The sequence below is a fragment of the Suricata suricatta genome, chromosome 1 (genome assembly GCF_006229205.1).
Source record: "Suricata suricatta isolate VVHF042 chromosome 1, meerkat_22Aug2017_6uvM2_HiC, whole genome shotgun sequence".
Taxonomy (NCBI): Eukaryota; Metazoa; Chordata; class Mammalia; order Carnivora; family Herpestidae; genus Suricata; species Suricata suricatta.
In genome coordinates, this window is record NC_043700.1 from 157,136,549 (window position 1) to 157,159,840 (window position 23,292).

General features: G+C 39.0%; 1 protein-coding gene across 3 annotated transcripts in view; it reads left to right on the plus strand.

Moving 5' to 3' along the window:
• Positions 1-23,292, plus strand: part of GABRA2 (gamma-aminobutyric acid type A receptor alpha2 subunit) — a 134,527-nt gene that overhangs the window by 45,974 nt on the left and 65,261 nt on the right. Inside the window, exons 2-3 of one of the 3 annotated variants that reach the window (XM_029946388.1) lie at positions 4,305-4,628; positions 10,462-10,529. In XM_029946388.1, the coding sequence (XP_029802248.1) occupies positions 10,527-10,529 (3 nt within the window). In that variant the 5' untranslated portion in view covers positions 4,305-4,628; positions 10,462-10,526. Of the gene's footprint in view, positions 1-4,304; positions 4,629-4,905; positions 5,154-10,461; positions 10,530-23,292 lie in introns of those variants that run through there. The other 2 variants (XM_029946397.1, XM_029946405.1) reach the window with 2 other exon arrangements.

Genomic DNA, 23,292 nt, shown 5'->3' on the forward strand with positions numbered 1-23,292 from the left:
ATTTCTGTACATTGACTTTGTACCCTGCAACTTTACTGAATTCATTGATCAGTTCTAGAAGGCTTCTGGTGGAGTCGACCGGGTTTTCCATGTAGAGTATCATGTCATCTGTGAAAAGGGAAAGTTTGACTTCTTCTTTGCTGATTCTGATACTTTTTATTTCCTTTTGTTGTCTGATTGCTGATGCTAGGACCTCCAACACTATGTTAAACAACAGTGGTGAAAGTAGACATCCCTGTCGTGTCCCTGATTTCAGGGAGAAAGCTGTCAGTTTTACCCCATGGAGGATAACATTGGCTGTGGGCTTTTTGTAAATGGCTTTTATGATGTTTAAGTAAGTTCCTTCTATCCCGACTTTCTTGAGGGTTTTTATTAGAAGAGATGCTGAATTTGTCAAATGCTTTTTCTGCATCTATCAACAGGATCATATGATTTTTTTTCTTTCATTTTGTTAGTGTGATGTAGCACATTAATGGATTTGTGAATATTGAACCAGCCTTGTAACCAGGGAATAAATTCCACTTGATCATAATGGATAATACTTTTTATATGCTGTTGAATTCAATTTGCTAGTATCTTGTTGAGTATTTTTGCATCCGTATTTATTAAGGAATTAGCCTGTAGTTCTCTTTTTTTGTTGGGTCTCTGCCTGGCTTAGGAATCAGAGTGATATGTGCTTCGTAGAATGAGACCGGTAGTCCTCCTTCCATTTCTATTTTTTGGAATAGCTATAGAAGGATCGGCGTTAACTCTGCTTTGAACATCTGGTAGAATTCCCCTGGGGATCTTGGGCTTTTATTCATTGGGAGATTTTCGATAACTGATTCTATTTCTTCACTGGTTATGGGTCTGTTCAGATTTTCTGTCTCTTCCCGTTTGAATTTTGGTAGTACATGTGTGTTTAGGAATTTGTCCATTTCTCCTAGATTGTCCTGTTTGTTGGCATATAATTTTTCATAGTAATCTCTGATGATTGCTTGTATTTCTGAGGGATCTGTTGTAATAGATCCATTTTCCTTCATGAGTTTGTCTATTTGCATGTTCTCTCTCTTCTTTCTGAGGAGCTTAGCTAGAGGTTTATCAAGTTTGTTTATTTTTTCAAAAAACCAACTCTTGGTTTTACTGATCTGTTCAATTGTTTTTGTGGATTCTATGTTGTTTAATTCTGCTGTGATCTTTATTATTTCTTTTGCTGTGTTTGGGGTGTTTTTGCTGCTCTCTTTCTAGTTTCCTTAGGTGCTCTGTTAGGTTTTGAGTTTGTGCTTTTTCTGGTTTGTTGAAATAGGCCTGGATTGCAATATACTTTACTCTTAAGACTGCCTTTGCTGCGTCCCAGAGCATTTGAATTGTTGTATTCTCATTTTCATTTGTCTCTCTATATTTTTTAATTTCCTCTCTAATTGCCTGGTTTGCCCAATCATTCTTTAGTAGGGTAGTTTTTAGCCTCCACATTTTTTGAAGTTTTCCAGACTTCTTCCTGTGGTTGATTTCAAGTTTCATAGCATTGTAGTCTGAAAGTGTGCATGGTATGATCTCAATTCTTTTGTATTTATGGAGGGCTGTTTTATGACCCAGTATATGATCAGTCTTGGAGAATGTGCCAAGTGCACTTGAGAAGAAAGTGAATTCCCTAGCATCAGGATGCAGAGTTCTAAATATATCTACTAATTTCATCTGCTCCAGTGTGCCATTCAGGTCCATTGTTTCTTTAGTGATTTTTTGTCTGGTCGACCTATCCATTGTTGTAAGTGGAGTATTAAAGTCCCCTGCAATAAGCACATTCTTATCAGTAAGATTGCTTCTGTTTGTGATTGTTTTATGTATTTAGGAGCTCCCGAATTCGGTACATAGATGTTTATAATTGTTAGCTTTTCTTGATGTAGAGACCCTGTGATTATTATATAATTTCCTTCTTCATTTTTTGTTACTGCCTTTAAAGTCCAGTTTGTCTGATATAAGTATGGCTACTCCAGCTTTCTTTTGGCGTCCAGTGGCATGATCGATATTTCTCCATCCCCTTATTTTCAATCTGAAGGTGTCTGCAGGTCTAAGGTGAGTCTCTTGTAGACAGCAAACAGATGGGTTTTGGCTTTTGATCCATTCTGCTACCCTGTGTCATTTGGAGCATTCAGTCCATTGACATTCAGTGTTATTATTGAAAAATGTGGGTTTAGATTCATTGTGTTCCCTGTAGAGTGTATGTTTGTAGTGATGTTTCTGGTACCTTTATTCCTTGCTACAATTCCCTCATAGAGTCCCTCTTAGGATTTCCTGTAGGGCTGGTTTGGTGGTGATTCTCTCAACTTTTATTTGGGAAAACCTTTATCTCTCCTTCTATTTTGAATGACAGGCTTGCTGGATAAAAAATTATTGGTTGCATATTCTTCCTGTTCATCACATTGAAGATTTCCTGCCATTCTTTTCTGACCTGCCAAGTTTTAGTAGATAGGTCTGTAACCACTCTGATAGGTTTCCCTTTGTGTGTGAGGGCCCTTTTCTCCCTAGCTGCTTTCAGAAGTCTCTCTTTATCTTTATATTTTGCCAGTTTCACTATGATATGTCGTGCTGAAGGTTAGATTATGTTACGTCTTAGAGGAGTTCGCTATCTCTTGAATTTCAGTGTCTTTCTCTTTCCCCAGATTGGGGAAATTTTCATGTATAATTTGGTCCAGCACCCCTTCAAGCACCCTGTCTTCGTCTTCCTCTTCAGCAACTCCTATGATACGGACACTGTTCTGTTTGATTGTATCACTCAGGTCTCTGATTTTCCTTTCGTGCTCCTGAATCATTTTCTCTCTCTTTTTCTCGGCCACCTCTTTTGCTATAACTGTGTCTTCTAATTCACCTATTCTCCTCTCTCCTTCTTCAATCCATGCAGTGGCAGCCTTCACTGTATTATTCATCTCATTTATAGCCTTTTCTCACTTGTCACAGCTATTTTGAAGGTTCCTACTCTTTGTATCAATATCCTCTCTGATAGCTTCTATGATTTTTTCAAGCCCAGCAATTAATTTTATGACAATCGTTCTAAATTCTTGTTGAGTTATGTTGCTTGTGTCTGTTTTAAGCAGTTCTGTAGTTGTGATTTCTTCCTGGAGTTTCTTTGAAGGAGAGTTCTTTCGTTTCATCATTTTGGCTAGCTTTCTGTCTCTTGTCAGTTTTGAAAGCTGGTTCTGCACTGTGCATTTATTAGTATTCCTCTATAGAAGGAGGCTCTTGGAGTGTCTAGGGTCTGTCATTTCAGGAGATGTTCTTTTAATGGTGTCTCTCAGTTTCTCTTGTTATACCTCTGATTAATTTATTTCCCTACTCAGCGATATTTGGGACTTTCCACTATGTGTGCTTTGGGTTGTTTCTTGAGGTAGCCCTGGAAAGGAAAACAGACAGACAAACACAGAGAACACAAACACACAAATGTACTGACAGAACAAGTAAAGAAGCAAACCAAAAGGGGAAAGAAAAAAAGGAACAGGAAAGAAAAGAGAGGGGAAAAAAAGAAAAGAAAACAAAAAGAAAAAAAAAAGCAGGCAAGAGTGGGGGTAGGGGGACAGCGACAGTCAGAGATAAAGGACAATCTGAGAGCTTAAAACCTGCAGGGGGAGGGGGGGAGATAAGGATGAGATAAAGGAAAAACTATCTGGATGGTAAGAGTTGATCTAAGCACAGCAGTGCCTAAGTGTCTTTCCCAGATTCTAGGGGGAAAAGTAGAAAAGAAGGAAATAGGAAAGTAGTAAAGAGGAGACAGAGGAAAAAATTAAAAAGTAAAAATATTAAGAAAAAAACCAATTAAAGGCACTAAGCAAAAGCACAGCAGCTCTCCAGCGCGGATGGGCGTGGCTTGGTGCAGGTGGGTCGGGTCTCAGGGGCTGCTCTCTGAGGCACCCCCTTGGTGGATTTGGGGAGAATGGCGACGGGCACCCCAAGCCCCCCTCAGACCATGTGTCGCCAGCCATTCTCTTGAGTCCCACCTTCCTGTGCCTTGGGCGGATCTAATTGTTTCTGTTTTTTTAAGTTCTGCCCGGTTTCTAAGTCCTTGCCCGCACACTCAATATTGCCACCACAGTTAAAGTCATCTGCAAGCGGGCGGCTTTCTGATCCGGGTTGAATAGGGGGATTGTGAAGTCAGAGTTCTCCCCTCCTCCGCCTGCAGTCGGTGAGCTGCCTGGTCCGACTGACGCCCCGCTGAAGGGACGGATCCCTCTCTCAGCGCTCAGCGGCCCTCAGTCCCGGGCTGAATCTCCCCTCTGCAGGGATTGCGCTGTGGGTGATTCAGTCTCTACTTCTCCTCCCCGGTCTCTCTCCAGCCTTGCGGCGGAACCGTGAGCGGCTGTGAAGGTCCGGCGCCTCTGGATACCCGGCGCCCCGCGTGAGCAGCTGTCCGAGGAACTGTCCATCTCTGGTCTCCTGGTCGCCCTGGGCCTGCGGCTCCCCGCTGACCTGTCCGCTTCCGGTCTCCCGGCGCCCCGCCCGGCTAGGAGCGGCGCGCCTAGGGACACGCGGGTTTCAGCGGGCCCAGGGCCAAGCCTCTGGGTGCTCTGTCTCCGGGCCCTGCGCTCCCTCCCCGAAAGTCTCCGGTCCCAGCTCGCACGCACTCACTCAGGCAGCCGTGAGACTGCTCTCGATAAGGGGTCTGTCCGCACACCTCCATTCTTGGAGACCAGAGAGCGGTGGCTTTTAATTCTTCTCAGTTTGACAATTGCAGGTGGACGGAGGTAGTGGGGCTCCTTACTTCTCCGCCATCTTGCTGCTCCCTTGCCTTTATTTTATTTTGTGAGAGAGAGAGAGAGGCAGAGAGCGAGTGAGGGAGGGGCAGAGAGAGAGAGGGAGACAGAATCCGAAGCAGGCTCCAGGCTCTGAGAGGTCAGCACAGAGCCCGATGTGGGGCTTGAACCCACAGACTGTGAGATCATGACCTGAGCTGAAGTCGGACGTCTAACCGACTGAGCCACCCGGGTGCCCCTTAAGAGCCTGGACTTTAGAAGAAAGCTCTGACTCAAAATAGAATTTCAGGAATCCTTGACTATATGAAATAAATAAAGAGGACCAAAAACTGAATATTGGTACATTCCAATATTAACAGAATATGGGTTTAGGAGCAAAGCAACCAGTAAGGTTGGAATAAAAGTAAGACGTTGTGGATTTTCAGAGACCAGGTGAATTGGGTATTTCGAGGAGGAGTGTTATATGTTTTCATAGCATATTATTATGTCAGTAATTGTATATTTATTTGATTTTGCATAGTGTATCTCTTCACTAGGCTATCACATTTGATTTTGCGTAGCAACTCTCTTCACTAGGCTATAACATTATGCAATGTCTGCTTTAAATGACTCTGAACCAAGAATGATAATTTATTTATTAAATTATTTGGGAAAAATTATTAAGAATATACACTATGTCAGGGGTTGTTCTGTACTGGGGCTTTACTTTGCTGAACAAACAAAAGTCCCTGTCTTCATGGAGCTTAACTTCTAGTGGAAGGATATAAACCAGTTCTATGTAATAGAACTTCCTGCAGTGATGGAAATGTTCATCTGGGCTGTGCAGTGTGGTAGCAGCGGTTACATGTGGATAAAATGTGGCCAGTATAACTGAGGAACCAAATATTTTAACTAAATTTAGATAGGCACACTTAGCCTGTGTCTACCCTATTAATGGATATAGACAGTAAACAGTGAACGTATCAGTGAACATATGAGCCGGGGAGAAATGTGGAGCAGTTGCACTTTAAAATCGGATGGTAAGATAGACCTCACTGAGGATGTAATGATGCCTAGTCCTCGCTCACTTGTTTTATGCCTACAATTCCATGGCAACTACTCATTTTCAGGTCCTTTGTACCAGTCAAACAAAAGGTCCTACTTCAGCATCTTTTAACAATTCTAGTGGGGCATGTGGGTGGCTCAGCCTGTTGAGCATCTGACTTCTGCTCCGGTCATTATCTCGCCGGTCTTGAGTTCTAGCCCCACATCAGGATCAATGCTGTCGGTGTAGAACCTGCTTCAGATCCTTTGTTCCTTTCCCTCTGCCCCTCCCCTGCTTGCACTCTCCCAAAAATAAATATTAAAAATAAAAACCAGTACTACTTAAAAAAATCCCAAATATTATTCTCTTGATTTCTACACTTCCCTTTCCTCAGTGTCCTGTTTTGTTTTGTTTTTTTCTTTCCTTTAACTACTGCAACATCTTCCAAACTGGATACATTGTCTTCAATCTCCATTGATTCAAGAGAACCACATAAGAAATGTAACATAACATTTCTAGTACAATAGCCTTGAAGGTAACGACCTCCCAAAGTCCTTCCTTCAGTGAATGCCCTGCTGACATCTATGTAGAGATAATATTCTCATCATTGTGGTACATTGTGTCTCTCTAGATACAACCTCTGTCTTTCTTTACAACCTGATACCCCAACCTTCCTACACATGTTCACTGTTTGCATGAACCAAACCTAACTATTTGCAAAGGATTTTTAAAAGGGAGTTTGGTTTTTTATTATATGCTGCATTACTCAGTGAAGAGTAATTTTTATCAATGAATTTAAGCCCTTCTTGGAACTATTGTGAACTTCTTGGAACTTCTTGGAACTATGTTCATTTTGGATATCCTTCAAGGCCATTTTTGCTATTTTTCTATGAAGTATTTCAAACATTCAGAAGAATACAGAGAAGAGTATGATTTATTTCATGACCAGCTTCATCAAACCTTAGAATTTCCTGAGATTAAGATGAACTTTAAAAGAAGGGAAACAGTAGAATATATTAGAAACCCCCTCTGTAACCCTGTGCAGGTGATCCTCTTCTGTCTTCCCAGTGATAACTGCCTTTCAGATCCTGGATTCAGTGATTATTCCTAAGGATCCCACCTTCTTTAACGTTTACTACATGCATGAGTTATTTCTCCTCAAGTACCTAGTATTTAACCTCATGGTGTTTTGCCTTGGGAAAAATCTACATAGAAGATCCTGGCATACTATGCCATATTTGCATATTATGCTGTTGGCAATTCTAAAGCCAAGAGTTTAGCATATAAATAATTATTTTGAGGTAACTCGTGGTATACATTTCTATTAAAAGTCGCATACTGATCAGCAGTTAAATTTTTGTTTCCACTAAAATAGTGCTTTCCCTAGATCAATTCTTCCCTTTACTTAAATTTTCTTCACTGGGATCTGATTCTTTAGGCTTTTAACATCCCTCTGTCCATGGACAGTTTGGGCTCTGTCTTCGCTAGTGACAGTGCCTATATAGCTATTCATGGTCATTTGTAATGTTGATGAAATATTTGGGGGGATAGGTGTACAATCTACATGAACTATAATTAGAAATTATTTGATAATTCAAACATAAAACACCTAATATGTGGCAGGCATTGTGTTGAGCACTGGTGATAGGACAGTGGACAGAAATGACATACATAGTCCTTGTCTTTTCATGAATCTGAATTGGGTTGGGGAGATAAACCAAACAAAAACAAAAACTAAAGAATACAAAAATTAAGGAATAAAAATAATGGCAAATTCTAAAATGTCCTATGAAAAAATGAAGTGTAATAGGGGAAAAAATGAGAGAGGTAGACTTACATTGTATAGGGGGCATAATGGACCTCTCTCTGAGGAGAGAACATTTAAATTAGAGGCTTAAAGGCTGATACACAATCAACTAAGAAGGGAAGAGAAAGAGATAATAGTCAATGTGAAGGCTGTGAGTCAGGACAGTCAAGGTGGGTCCACTCAATGTGATCAGGACTTGAGAAGGTAACTAATGGTACTTGAATTGAGACACGATTGCCATCAGATTGTCAGTCCATTTGTTTACTCTGGTAGACATCTGTTCATTTGAATCAGAATATTATAACATGTATTAATAATACAATACAACCCCATTCTAACTCCATATGGGGAAACAAGAATATACTATGGACCTTGACATATTAGTGTCACAAGGTACCAAAATAACCTATATTCATAAAAATCTCATCTCTTCTCTCCTCCTCTCCCTTCCCTTTCCTTCCCCTTCTCTTCTCTTATGGAAAGGCAAATCCTAATCAACGATAGCATTTTGAATATAAAACCTTGGAAAACTGTTAGATGTATCAGATATCTGTAGTCATCACACTAAAGTGTTTTACTGATTCACGTTGGCAGTTTACAACTCTTTTGCAACAATGAGAAATCACATTCACAATCTCAGACAGCTATTGGGTATTCATAGTCAGTGTTTGCCTTGCTGATTTTCCTTCTTTTGAACTTCCATAGCAGGAGAATATCCCTTGCAATGTGTACATTCTGTAACTTATGGATTTAATAAACCATGAAATCATTTATTTAAGGTAATTTTGCATATCTGTATTTTGTGTCTTTAGGTGTTGCTCTTACTGCTTAGGGCTTTGAGAGTAATCTTATTTTTCTCTCTTTGAATTCTTAGCTGGTATTTCTCTACATCCAGGAGGTACTGATGACCCTTTTTTGTACCCTTTACTTGCCATTTGGCATATAGTGGATATTCTTCATTTCCTTAGCGTGAATATATTCACACATTTCGTCATCTCTCTTCTCTATCTTTACTACTCCAGACTAAGGAGAATAATTTCATTTGCCTCTATTTGGCTGAAGACTACCTCAACATTTATGTTTTTCTTCTCTGGAACATTTTAAATCAATATCTCTAATGACTAAAGTTTTATTCAATTGCTTATTGAATAAATGTGACAGTATTGATTTCGTATGAATAAGAGGAAAAAGCAAAGAAACCAGAGTCTCATTTTCATAATTTCTTTCTAATAGCATATATAATTCAAGTCTAGGATCAGCTACATAATTTGTGAGGCCTAGTCCAAGATGAAAATGCAGGGTCCTTTATTCAAGTAAGAAATTTCAAGAGAGCAAAAACAGGACATTAAACCAAGTGTGAGGCTTTTCTGAGCACAGAGTTGAATGAGGCCGCATGAGCTGCATGACCATGAACCTGACCCTGTTCAGGTCTTTGGGGTACCTGCCAGCTGAGAATTAACTTTATAAAAATATTTCTGTTTCATATGAGTTTCATGGTAAAATTTTATGAAAACAGGGTTTGGAATAAAATAGGATAGAAAAATCATAAAGTTGAATAAATGTATGTATTTAGAACACTATAAGTTCTTGGTGCAGAGTATTACAGCGAACAGAAACATGTAGTTAATGAGAAAACATTTTTAGTTTCAAATGTATTGTTGACTGTAGTTAGTGCTTTGGTCTACTCTGAGAGTTTAGGAACCAGATTTCTTGGGTTCTAAAACCTGGCTCAATTCACTCTACCATGTGTGGGTCACTGGACACATTTCCTTACCTTTCTGTAGTACATCAGTGTTCATGAATAGTGAGGTGATAACTGAGAAATTGGTTTGTCATGCAGATTATTATCTTTCAAGTCATTCGAGGCATAAATATTCAAAGTCTACTCTGTTACTTCAAATCCTTTTAACTTTTAATTTCTGCGTTAGTGGACTCAACATCCCAAAGTTAGTTACCCTCTCTTTCATGGTTGTGAATTAGTGTTCGGTAGAATATTAAAAACATTTTGTGATCTTGTTCATGTGAAATTACAAATTGGACAGATGAGACATTCAATTCATGAAGATAAAAATTAGTGATTTATTGTTTTGTGTATGAATACATTGGAAGAATGTTTCTTTTTAAATCTTTTCTTTGAGCCTTGCCCTCATCACCATTTGGCTTACTTAAAACCAAAGATCTAAATCACCTGGTTAAAAGAGCAATCTAGTTAATTGTGTTACAGTTAATAAGTTACGTAACTTTTGAATCTAATTCAATTCAATCTTAGCATTTCATACATTCCTAACTAAGTACATTTGAAAGCAAGTTTGTTTGGAAGTAGTCCATTGTAATTAATGTGTGTTATTTGCTTTTATTTTTATGTCACTGAATAATTATGCTTTTTATATTAATTTGAACTCTGTATAATGACTAGCAATTCATTTTTATGCTTTATTGAGAAGATATACTAATTTACAATCTACAAACTAAACCTTTACCATCATGAAACACCATCTGAAATATTTAGTTTAAAAATAAAATTTAGGACTATATCAAACAGTGAGCATACTAACCGCACTATTTTTAGCGCTGATAGCAAATTTATTGTAAACGAGTTCATTGAAAATAGATTTTAAGATATTACTAATTCTCAGAACTATGTTTAAAACAGAATTCTCTAAATCCAGTGTAGTTTCCAAGTAAGAATGTCATAATACTTCCAGATATTTAGCATTCATGATTGTGAGCACCTATAAGGTAATTGAGCAATATAGAAATTTTTGTTGTTTGTGAAGGTTGAAAAGAAAGTAAAGAGCAACATTCCCAAATATCACACAGCCTTCTAATCATTCCATGTACTTGAACCTTTCTCTTTCTATGCCTCTCATTATATATTATCTATATCTAATTTCTTTTTCTCATATCAGACAGTATTACTGAAGTCTTCACTAACATCTACGTGACCAGTTTTGGCCCTGTCTCAGATACAGATATGGTGAGTTTTTCATTAAATAGTATTTTTACTTTATAGAATGTTCCCATTATATGGGGGAAGATTAAAATAAACAGGCATTTTTAGTGTTACAGAGTCATGTGTCTGTCTCATGCCTATCTCTATCCAGATACTCAGAGTGTGAAGGATACTTGTTTATATCAGTACACTATCCCTGCTTGGATGTTTATATTAACACGTTATTTTTCATATTCTTTTGAAAGCTTGCCTGCCTAGCTACGGTATGGTAAACAATTAGTTAAATAAAAATAATGATATTACTGAGGACCATTTTCTAGGATTAAAGGACCTGCTTGGAGTTTGATGAGTAAAATCTGTGCAGTTTTGTAGACTACAGCTTCTTACAGAATGTGCTCATGGTCAGTGCTATAAATGGAAGTCTTCCATTGGCATTGAGTAAGGTTGGTTTCTTCTCACATCATCTAAGCACATACAGAACCTATAAGCTACATGCATAGTAGGCATATGTAAATCAATCTAAAGAAAACTAGAATCTGGACATTCTTGGATTGAATGGGATTGGAGTTTATTTGTTTTTTTAATGAGATGGGTAGAAGAGGAAATCGGTAAGTTGGGTTAGAAACTGGTGGGCTAAACACATCATAGATAATTACTTAGGCATAGGATTTTTAGTATTAAATCTCCCATTTCTACTGCTAACTGTAGTGCTCAGTTATAGAAATTTTTGTTGAAATACTTTTCGTCCACCTTCCTTATAGCCCAGGAAGTGAGAATTAGAGGAAATGCCCTTATCTCTTCTTTACCTGGTTACCCTCCACCATGTCACCTTTCTCTGACTTCTTTGTCCGATAACCCATGGGGAAGGATGCCAAGTTTGGAGGTTTTTCACTGGAATAAACACAAAAATGAAATTTTCCTTTAACGCGGACAACAGTAAACATTCTCCATTTCATTGGGACCTCTCTACCTTTCCTTCAGGAAGCAGACATGCTACTTCTATAATTTAAGAAGTTTGCTTTGTCTTCCCCCTGAATCATTTGAGCTCACAGTCCTTTTTAAATTTTTTAAAGTTTATTTATTTTTGAGAGAGACAGAGAAAGCACACACTCTCACCCATGTGCATTTGGAGGAGGAGCAGAGAGAGGATCCAATGCGGGCTCTCCCCTTACCACAGAGAGCTCTGTATGGGGCTAGAACTCAGGAACTGTGAGATCAAGATCCCCACCTAAGCTGTAGTGAGATGCTTAGCTGACTGAGCCACCCAGGTACCTCTCATAGTCTTTTTCTTAAATTGACTTGGTCAGCTGAAAATGTAAGGTGGCAGAGGGGTAATGATCCCCCACTTTGGGAATGGGGTTAATACTGAACACTGGCAGGCCTTTGAAGTTTCTTTGTATTATAATGTGCACGTTCAAGTGCTTTTTTTCCCTCTCTTAACTCCAGGCCTTAGCCACAATTCTACAGCAACAGAAAAAAGTCCTACTTTTCAACCTAATCTTCCTTTCCCTTGCAGTATCTTATGTTGTGACCTGAAATATTAATCTGCCTCTTTCTATAGGTCAATTTTAAGTGTACAGAAACTTGAAAAGATGACAGACATATTTAGCCAGAATATGTATTCCAAAGATTACTGGTTGGCTGTAAAGACTATATATCTTTACACATTTTTGTCTCAGTAGATATTAGAAAGAGAGTGAGAATGAGCACCTGACCTCTATGTGGAATCAAACAGAGTCAGGACTTCGTCAAGCACTACACTGAAAAACTAGCAAGATAGTATATAAAGGATGGTTCTTTTAAGCTTACCTTTGGTGTCTTATTACCAGCCATATCAGAAAGGCAAATAATATAGGACCCCAAGTAGCAAAATTTTAAATGTTGTGGATTTTTTGTTGTGAATATTGGTGCTAACAGTTACTTTTAATGTTTTTGTTTTTTGTGTTTTTATTTTTTTAAAGTTTATTATTATAACTAAAAAACGAAAATAGAAAAATACACATTTCTTTTAGACATATTAAATGTTTATTTTCTGGAGGTTTTGGACAAACTCACTCATATTTTTGACAAAATGTATAAGGTGACTTTTTTCCATTGGTGACAATGGATTAGACTAATCTTCATTCCTTTTCTTCTGACCATACTGTGGGATTACTAACACACATTTAGAAAGCAGAGAGCTTCAGCCCAAAATGGATTAAACTTGAACGGGATGCCTGAAACCATAATGCCATTAGAAGAAAATATGGGAGAGAAGCCCTTTGACATCAGTCTTGGTAATGGTTTTTTGGGTCTGACATCAAAAGAAAACCTAAACAGGTGGGACTACATCAAACTAAGAAGCTTCTGCACAGAAGAAACTGTCAACAGAATGGAAAGGCAGCCTACACAGTGGGAGAAAATGCCTGCAAATCATGTATCTGATAAGGTGTTAATAACCAAAATAAATAAAGAACTGACACAACTCATTAGAAAAACAAAAAAACAATCCAATTTATAAAAGGAAGACTGAATAGACGGTTTTACAAAAAAGACATACAAATGAGCAACTGGTACATGACAGGTGCCCAGCATCACTGGTCATCAGGAAAATGCAAATCAATACCACACCATGGGATATCACACGTGTTAGTATGGTGTCATTAAAAAGACAGATAAGTATTGTTTATGATGTGGGGGAAAGGGAGCCTTGTGCACCATTGGTGGAAGTGTAGGTTGATACAGCCACCGTGGAAAACTGTAAGGTTTCTCAAAATTTGAAGAGAACTATTATATGATTCAGCAATTCCCTCTCTGGGTATATACGCAAAGGACATGAAAGCATGATTTCAAAGAGATTTATGCACTCCCATGTTCATTACAACATTATTCACAAGAGCTAAGATATGGAAACATTATATATATTATACACACATATATAACTAATATATATTTATATACAAATAATATTTGGCCATGGGAAAAAACAAAAATCTGGATTTACTGCAACGTAGATGGACCTTCAGGGTAGTATGCTAAGTGAAATAAGCCAGATAGAAGAAGACCAATACTGCATGCTATCTCTTATATGTGGAATACATTTAAAAAAGTTCAAACTTAGAAACAGAGAGTAGGTTAAGTAGTTGCCAAGGGCTAGAGGTGAGGGAAATTGGAAGAGGTTGGTGAAGGAATACAAATTTCAGCTACAAGACGAATCAGGTCTGAGGATCCAATGTAAAACATGGTGACTCTGGTTAATAACACTGTATTGTATAGTTGAAATTTGCTAAGAGTGTTGTGCTTTAATGTTTTCTCTCTCTCTCTCTCACACACAGATAAATATAAGTTGATAGATGTGTTAATTAACCAAATGGGGGAAGCCTTTCACAATGTATATTTATATCAAATCATTACTGTGTACTCTTAATTATCTTATAATTTATTTGTCAATTATACCTCACTAAAGCTGAAATTTAGAGAAAAAAAGAAAAATGGAAAGGAAACTGCGATCATTTAGTGTTTCATGTAGGAATTCCTTGCAGGCATTTGTTTAGAATTTTTTAAAAATTTTTTAATGTTCATTCAGTTTTGAGAGAGAGAGGAAAAAGAGAGAGAGAGAGCATTGGTGGGGGAGGGACAGAGAGAGACACACACATAGAATGGGATGCAGGCTCCGGGCTCTGAGCTGTCAGCCCCCCTTACATGGGGTTCAGACCCACAAACTGTGAGATCACGACCTAAGTTGAAGTCAGACAGTCAACTGACTGAGCCATCCAGGTGCCCAGGGAAATGTTTTTACAAATCCTGAATTCTGGGAAGTATCAAGTAAAAAAAATGGGAACAGCATTACAATTCTCCTGCAAGAATTAAAGCTTAGCAGTCAACATAAGAAATCCATGGATGTCAAGTTGAAACCAAGAGCAGGGAGTGCTGACCTGTGAAGTTGAAGACTGAAAGGTTAAGGACAACGTGCCCCAGAACTGGGACAGGACAACGTGTGAGTAAAGCAGTCATTATCTGGGAATCATGATCCAGAGGTTACATGCCTGTGGTTCTGTTTGCTGCTGTCATTCTTAAATATTAACAAGCTGATGCACAAAAAATAAAAGTAAAAAGCTAGTAGCTGTTGTTAGGTGGGCAGTCATTAGCAACAGAACAAATTTAAACTTCTTCATCTGCACTGAATTAAAAACTTTGCCCTCTTCAGTGACTCTAGCTTGAACTTTAAAACAATTCTAGCCAGCTCCAGATATGTTTTGTACATGGGGGACCCTACCATACATTGTATTAAACATTAAAGTTCACTCATGATCCACATGATATAGGTTAAGTTGAGTTGAGTCCAACTAAATGATAAATAAATAAATACTTTGCTTTTTTTTAGTTTTCCTTTTCTAGTTCAGAGTGTACATTTGTCTGTGTGCACGTGCACTTTTATATGGATATGTTCTCTACACTGAAGTACATATTTAACATCATGGTAGGCTCTTGAGACACTTGAAGGCCTTGGGCCTTTTTCCTAATGATACATTTTCCTTGAATTACCTAGCCTAATACAGTCTATAGAATTATTTTGGTTATGTCAGATTTTCTACATTATTTCCTTCTTTATTCGCCTCGCTTACTTAATCTTACCAATAGTTGGCTTGGAGGAAATCTGATGAATTGCAAGACCACTGAATGGATACATACTTACTCTGTCATCAGACCAGTCCAGTCAGAGCAAAGGATCTATAACAGTAATTTGAACACGCAAAAATCTAATAATGAATTATTACCTAGAGCAGGTGCTTTAGTAATAGAACAGGGTAGCGGTGCCTGAGTGGCTCAGTTGGTTGAGCATCTGACTCTTGATTTTGGCTCAGGTCATGATCTCATGGTTGTGGGATCGAGCCCCATGTGGGACTCTGCACTGGACGTAGATCCTACTTAAGATTCTCTGTCTCTGTTTCTGTCTCTCTCTCTCTCTCTCAAAAATAAAATAAAATAAAATAAAATAAAATATGGTAAAAGAAGATTCTAAGCAACACAAAACTAGCAAATTCAGAAGGCATCTACTTCTAGGGATGAAGCATCATGAACAGGCAAGGAACACACACACACACATGCACACATGCACATGCACAAACACACACACACACTGCTATCTTGCAATAAAAGGGGAGCCTGGATTTGGAGCTGAGAGTTGATACACTGATACTTGGTGTACATCATAATGTGTGATATGGGAAGGATTTTGAGTGAGAGTCACTCATCAGGTGCTGTTTGACATCAGTCCAAATCTAAAGAAAGGCAGTCGGGAAAATTTAAATTGAGTAACCTTTATATCAACATCACACACGCCCACGTGCCTGTGCACGTGCGCACACACACACACACACACACACACACACACACACACACATTGTAAACCTATTAAGAAAAACAGAACTCAAAAACATATACATTTTATGAAAAGAAATTATTTGGTTTTCATGATAGCCAAATGGAATGATTTTCAATCTTGATATTACTTTTACTGGGAAGCAAGATAAATAATGAGGAAGATTTTGAATTTACGTTAGTATAGATGGACAAAAAATGAAACTTAACCTGTGACACTCTAAACAGGAAGACATTTATTATGTGTGGAAGACAGACTCATATTACTGTTACTCATATATACAAGTAGATATGAAGATATTTAACTCATGTCTTATAGGAGCAATTTGGTAATGAGAAAAAAGTAAAGAATAAGTTTAATTTCACTTTTAGTAGCTTAGCTGATACAATTTCTATGCAGTGTGCATAGACCCAAACCCCTACATCCTGTTAGGTCAGTGATATAGATTTGTTGTGACATTAGCCTAAGAAGAAAAAGCAGCATAGCAAAAAGAATTAAGAACCAAAAGAACAAACACACACGCACACACACACATACACACATACACACTGCTAGCTCAGAATCATTAACTAGTGTAATTGTCCAAAGAAAGTTGCAGGTCTAAATTATAATTAAAGATTCTAATTACAGTGTCTGCAATTAAGTTTAGAAATCTTTTATTTCAACATTTAAAAAATTCATGATTAAGAAGGTAATTAAAGTTGGGAGTATACTAGTAGCCTACAGTTGACAAAGTTTGTAGTAGGCATGTGCAATTTGTGACTCAACTCCTCTGTTGTTCTGTTTTTCCTTCTCCCCTTGGTTTCTATATAGGTCTTTTCCCATATTAGTAAACCCTTTCACTACATCTGTGTATTCCTCAAGCATAAGTGGTATAGCCACCAATTCCTACACTAAAACCTGAACTAGAGCCTCAGCCCAATAGATAATCTCTTGCAATGTTAAGTGTTAAGGTTAGAAATTGAACAGTGCGAACTTTAAAGTCACCTCAAGATTTCTGAACCAGAGTTTCCCATTAGGCTGTTAAGAAGCAAGCAGTAAGGTTAGCTTTGATCTTGACTGTTGATCATTTCAATCCGCGTGGTTGATACTTTTCTGTCTCTATGAAAACAAAGTGCATTTTTTCTTAGACTCACCAGAAGCTATTGAGATAAAATGTATTCTGGTAGTTAACAACATAGGGAAGTTGAGAGTTATTAAATCTTGATATTTGGTAAAAAATTGACATTGGACTTTGGTGTTAACCCTTATCAACTTGTTATTTGTCAATGTAGCTAGATAAGGAGACCTGTTATAAACATGGTAAATTCTGTGTACCATATCAGAAGTAATCAGGTTTACTCACTTCAAAGCTGGCATGTAGAAGTTGGTTTTTGGAAGGTTATTGATATTTTGAAGGATAGAAATTAGACTTTGAGAGCATTCATTCATTCAATCAATATTTTCAGTATCCTCTTAGAGGATTTTTTGTTTGTGTGATGTTTGTTTTTTAGAAATAGAGAAAAAGAGAGATTGTGTATGTGTGTGACCAGGAGAAGGGGACAGAGGGAGAGGGCCAGAGAGAGAGAAAGAGAATCTCAAGCAGGCTGTAGGCCCAGCACGGAGCTAGACAAAGGGCCTCAGCCGCAGAACCCTGGGATCATGACCTGAACCTAAATCAAGAGTCGAATGCTCAACTGACTGAGCCACCCAGTTGCCCCTCCTCTTAGAGTTTTTAATAATGTTCCTTAAAATGGTATTCATAGGCACTTGGATTGGATTGTTTCTTGGGCTCCTTCTCCAATCTGTGCAATCATAATTGCTAGTTGTGGGGGATGCTACTCTGCATTTTAACAGTTTAAGGTATTTGTATGCTGAAAGCAGAAAACTATTTGAGGGTTGGGGGGTTGGGTAATACAGAGGGTGTGTGACAGAGTTAGATTTTCTGCAATCCAGTAATTTGTATTAGAGGGGAAGGAAAGGAAATAAATAGTTTGAAAGCTGTTTTATTCCACTCAAGAATGCCTGTGGGCTGGGTCTAAATAGTGGTCCCAAACATGGAGGACCTGAAAATATTTAAAAGATTGCCATGCGATAGAATCTGTAAGACTGGTGATCTGTTGGATGTAGGAGTTGGAGGAGAAGCCCAGGATGAAGGGCTGGGGGATTGGGTTGATGGTGCCATTCACTGGGATATGACACACAGCAGTACAAATTTTAGTTTGCTTTTGTTTTGGTGTTTGGGTTATGAGAACTCCTGTTTTGGGTACACTGAGTTCAGGTAGTTTGCAGAGCCTCTTGATGTTAGTTGAAACCATGCTTATGCATAACATTGGACAAGGAAAGAGATATGAAGTGAAATGGCCATCATACTTTCATAGAAACTCTTCAACACAAGAAAAAATTAAAAAAAAGTTTTTGAGAGAGAGAGAGAGAGAGAGAGAGAGAGAGAGAGAGAGAGACTCCTAAGCAGGCTCCACACCCAGTGTGGAGTTCCACATGGGACTCAACCTCACGATGGTGAATCATGACCTGAGCTGAAATCAGGAGGTGGATGCTTAACTGAATGAGCCACCTGGGAGCCCCCAAAAAATAAAAAAGATGTTAGAGGTGACTGAGAAGCAGCCATGGATGTCTGTCTACATGTAGGGGATTCTCTTTTTTGAGACAGATTATGCTTTGATCCTTAACAATGGAAGTTAGAAACTACTGCCCTTTATTTCTTCTCAGATGCAGTGATGTGTAATAGTCAGATATTTGTATCACTTACAGGCCCCTGTCAAGGTAGGATTCTGTATACTGAAGGTGGTGTTGTTTGTTCCATAATGAGAAGAACCCATGGGTTTTGCTCAGAGTCAAACCTACTCTAGAGGATGTGGTAACAGTTTCAGAAAAGAGGGCGAATAAAGGCAATGTGACTAGTTTGATTCCATCCTACCTTCCTGCAAGAGAGAGGTTGCAGGAACCAAATACATCAAATTGTAGCTGTCTTGGCTTCTAAGTAGAGGGGCATTGCTTAACACTTGCCCATACCTTTTATAAACCAAATATTAAACAGCTTAGATTTCTGATCATGAGTGATTTTCTTCAATTAAAATTGCTGAGGTTGCATAGTCTTTCCTCAGGTTTCAAGAACGGAATCTGTCTTTTGGAGAGAGCCACATAGAATGTGTTTGCCTTGGTCAAGAATAATAGACATTATCAATTGGGGATGCGCCCATACATTGTCTGAGGGTTACCATTGCATGTAGATTGTTGGCAGACACAGAAATTCTCAGATCCCATGGTGAAGATTTTCCCAATGGTTTCCCACAACACCAGGAGAAAATAGTTTAATACCAAATGCAAGGGAGCATTGCAAAAGTAGGGAGAGAAGCACCCTGTCCTATGTTGTGGTAAAGCCAAGAAAAAGATTCAAATGTGTCATTAGATTAGGAACAAGGAGGTATTTGCTGATCGTGGTAAAAGCAACCAGATTGCAGTGGGTTGAACATGTGGGAGGTGAGGAAATGGAGAAATTGTGGAGACAACATTTTTAAGCAACACGGTTGAGGAGAGGAGGCGAGACAGGGCAGTCGCTGTAAGGCATTATAACTATCAGTGAGGTTTTTATTTTTAAAGACTGCATTGAACTTCTCGCTGTTTTCTGAACATGCCATTACCTTCAGCAACTCTGTGGAGATGTTTTTCACTCTTCTTGTTAGGCTTCCCTCCTCCTTTGCCAACTGGAGATCTTTCATTTATTGAAGGCCGAGATCAAATTTCATCTTCTCTGCTGTCTCTGTCAGCTACTCCAAGTAGGGTCAGTCTGTTTTGTCCTTGTGTTCTACCACAGGGTGTTCACACATTTTCATGCCTTTACATACTGGATTATAAAAATCTTTACATGTCTTTCTTCTTTACCACCGTCAGAGCCACTACAAGGCGTGAGTTGTGTTTGTTCATTTCAGCACGATTTACTAAGTACATGCTCTGTGTCTGTCACAGTGTGGGAGCTGAAATACCTAAGTATAACCCGTGCTTATCCTCAAGTTGTTCACAGCGATGTGGGGAAACAGCTAAGAAAAGTTATCAACTTTAGAACAGTGGGATCACGCTTTTATTGAAGTATTTGTGGATTAATATAGAGCAGAGGGGATGTGGGTATAGGATATCTCTATCTGAGGAGGTTTCCAGAAAAAGAACATAACTGAAGAGGACAAATGAGGGGAGAGTTTTAGCATAAATTGGAAGGGATGGTTGAATTTAGTAAAATGCAAAAATTCCGTGTGACTAGAGCCTGGAATGCTTCAAGGGATTTGGGGTAAGATGAGGCTAGAAAAGAACTCAGAGCCAGATCACGAAGGCCTTATAGCAAATCGCCCCTCCCCCCCAAAAAAGGCTGCAAAAACATCCCCAAATGAAAGTTTAAAACATAGCAGGTCACTTTTCCCAGAGGACTTGTTATGGCATGGCTTTTTTGATATGTGCCAACATTCTTTAAAATGTGACTATTGTACCCAATAAAGGGTGACTGTGCTTATTTTAATAGTTACACAGACACACATTGCAGACATGCGCACTCCACACTTGTGAATTTAAGGATTGGGATATCACACGCAGGTAACTGTTTGCGGCAAGATATCGGAGAGCTTTTCTACCGTCTGCCTCTGCTGACGGCTTCCTCTCTATAGAGTCAGAACTGTTGTTGCCCAGAACCTTTGTTACTACATTTAATTTCTTTTTATTCTTATTTTATTTTTTAAAGTTTACTTAACTTATTTTGAGAGAGAGAGAGAGAGAGAGAGAGAGAGACAGACAATCCCAAGCAGGCTCTGCACTCGAACCCAGGAACCGTGAGATCATGATCTGAGCCGAAGTCGAGAGCTGGACGCTTAACTTACTGAGCCATCCAGGTGTCCCAATGAATATAATTTCTAATGAAGTAACTCATTCAATCACTCATGGACTAATTATTGTTTACATCCTATGTTCTAGGCAGTTTGTTAGATGCTAATGATACAGCACTGAAGAAGGTGATCATAGTCCTTGTTCTCAGTGTGGAGTAAAAGTTGGCCAAATGTAGGGACTGGCAGGGAAGGGCCGCTGCAGCAGAGATCAGTGGGTTCGGGTAGTAAGGTGGAACGTGACACATCGAGGCAGTATCAGTGTTGCTGCAGGCGGAGTGCAGTTGGAGGGGGCACTCCTAAACTCCAGGCTAGAGAGGAGAGAAAGGGAGAGATCATGCTGGGTCTTGGACACTGTGAGAAAGTGTCTGTACTTCCCCTCCAGGGCTTTAGAGAGTCAACCAGCCAGACTCAGCAACACTTCATTTTTGGATCTCCTTTTCCTGCATCCGGACAACATCTTGAGTGTACCCTGTAGCTTTCCATTCCCTCAACTATCAAAGAGTCCAAGGCAGTCCAATTTACACATCCATCTTTTGTGCTAGTTAGATCTTCTCCCCTTTTCTCAGCCATGTTCACAGCTAAAGGATGTGCAGTGGATGAAAGGTCGTAATCTGCTCTTCCACTCCTCTTTCTGGGTCTTCCAGAGCTGGGGCAAGGGAAAGAGAGATTATACAAAGGAGGAAAACATGTTTTCACTTAGCTTATTCTGTTGATGCTTCTCTCTTGGCCATTAGTGCCGTTCGTATGGCTGGCAAATGCAGGCTTTCTCATGGGACTCAGTTGTAATTTCTTCGTAGTGACTTCTTTATTGCCCCAACCCCCCAAAACACAGGTGGCTGCTTCTTAAATAGACCTTTTATATCTTTTTTGTCTTAGCCTGTGCCCCTGGGATTTTGCTTTGTGAACTTTTGTTGCTGAGTGCCTCTCACTCACCAGGCTGCCCTTTTGTGAGTCTGGGGAATCAGGAGAGAAATATATTTTGAAGGTGAGTCATATCGGCTACCTCTCCTGATATCCAAAATGTTTCTAAGACCTTCACACATATTATTTAACCTGATCCTTGTGAGAAGTAGGTTTTATTATTTATCACCATTTTGTAGATAAGTCAACTGAAATAGTAAGATTAAGTAACCTGCTCAAGCTCAAGAATCCTAATCAACCTGAATTCAGAGTCCATGTTCTTAACGTCCATTTTATATTATGTAATTTATTATTTTTGTTGTCTTTTCATCTAATGTTTAAGTCTGTGTTGAATGTGGAAAGAACTTGGCAGAGATTCTAAAGCTTCACTCTCAGTTCTGCAACTAAATACTCCCTATAACCTGCCATAATTCGTGACTCTTCTCCATTTATTGGTCTGAAAAGAAGAAAATTTCATTCTGATGTCCTGCCTCCAAGAAGTATTTTTATATATGATATAACAAAAAGAGAATGGCATTAGGAAGCAAAATTGAGTGCAAAGATTGGCATTCTTTCTTTTTTTTAAAATGAGTATGGCTTCTGAAGTATTTTCCACTGTGAAATGGGGGTATTTAACATATTTAGTAAGGTTATTATGAAGTTTCTTTTTTCTTTTTTTTTAATAAATAGTTTATTGTCAAACTGGTTTCCATACAACACCCAGTGCTCTTCCCCACAAGTGCCCTCCTCCATCACCACCACCTCTTTTTCCCCCTCCCCCTTCCCCTTCAACCCTCAGTTCGTTTTCAGCATTCAATGGTCTCTCAAGTTTTGCGCCCCTCTCTCTCTTTCCCTCTTCCCCTCCCCCTGGTCCTCCATTAGGTTTCTCCTATTCTCCTGTTAGACCTATGAGTGCAAACATATGGTATCTTCTGTCCTTCTCTGCCTGACTTAGTTCACTTAGCATGACACCCTCGAGGTCCATCCACATTTACAAATGGCCAGATTTCATTATTTCTCATTGCCATGTAATACTCCATTGTGTGTGTGTGTGTGTGTGTGTGTGTGTGTGTGTGTGTGTATATATATATATACCACATCTTCTTGATCCATTTATCAGGTGATGGACATTTAGGCTCTTTCCATGATTTGGCTATTGACAGTGCTGCTATGAACATTGGGATACATGTGCTCCTATGCCTCAGCACTTCTGTATCCCTTGGGTAAATCCCTAGCAGTGCTATTGCTGGATCATAGGGGAGTTGTATGGAGAGTTTTTTGAGGAACCTCCACACTGTTTTCCAGAGTGGCTGCACCAGTTTACATTGCTACCAACAGTGTAGGAGGGTGCCCATCTCTCCACACCCTCGCCAGCATCTATAGTCTCTTGATTTGTTCATTTTAGCCACTCTGACTGGTGTGAGGTGGTATCTCAGTGTGGTTTTGATTTGTGTTTCCCTAATGATGAGTGGTACTGAGCATTGTTTCATGTGCCTGTAGGCCATCTGGATGTCCTCTTTGGAGAAGAGTCTGTTTATGTCTTCTGCCCATTTCTTCACTGGGTTATTTGTTTTTTGGGTGTGGAGTTTGGTGAGTTCCTTGTAGATTTTGGATACTAGCCTTTTATCTGACATGTCATTTGCAACTATCTTTTCCC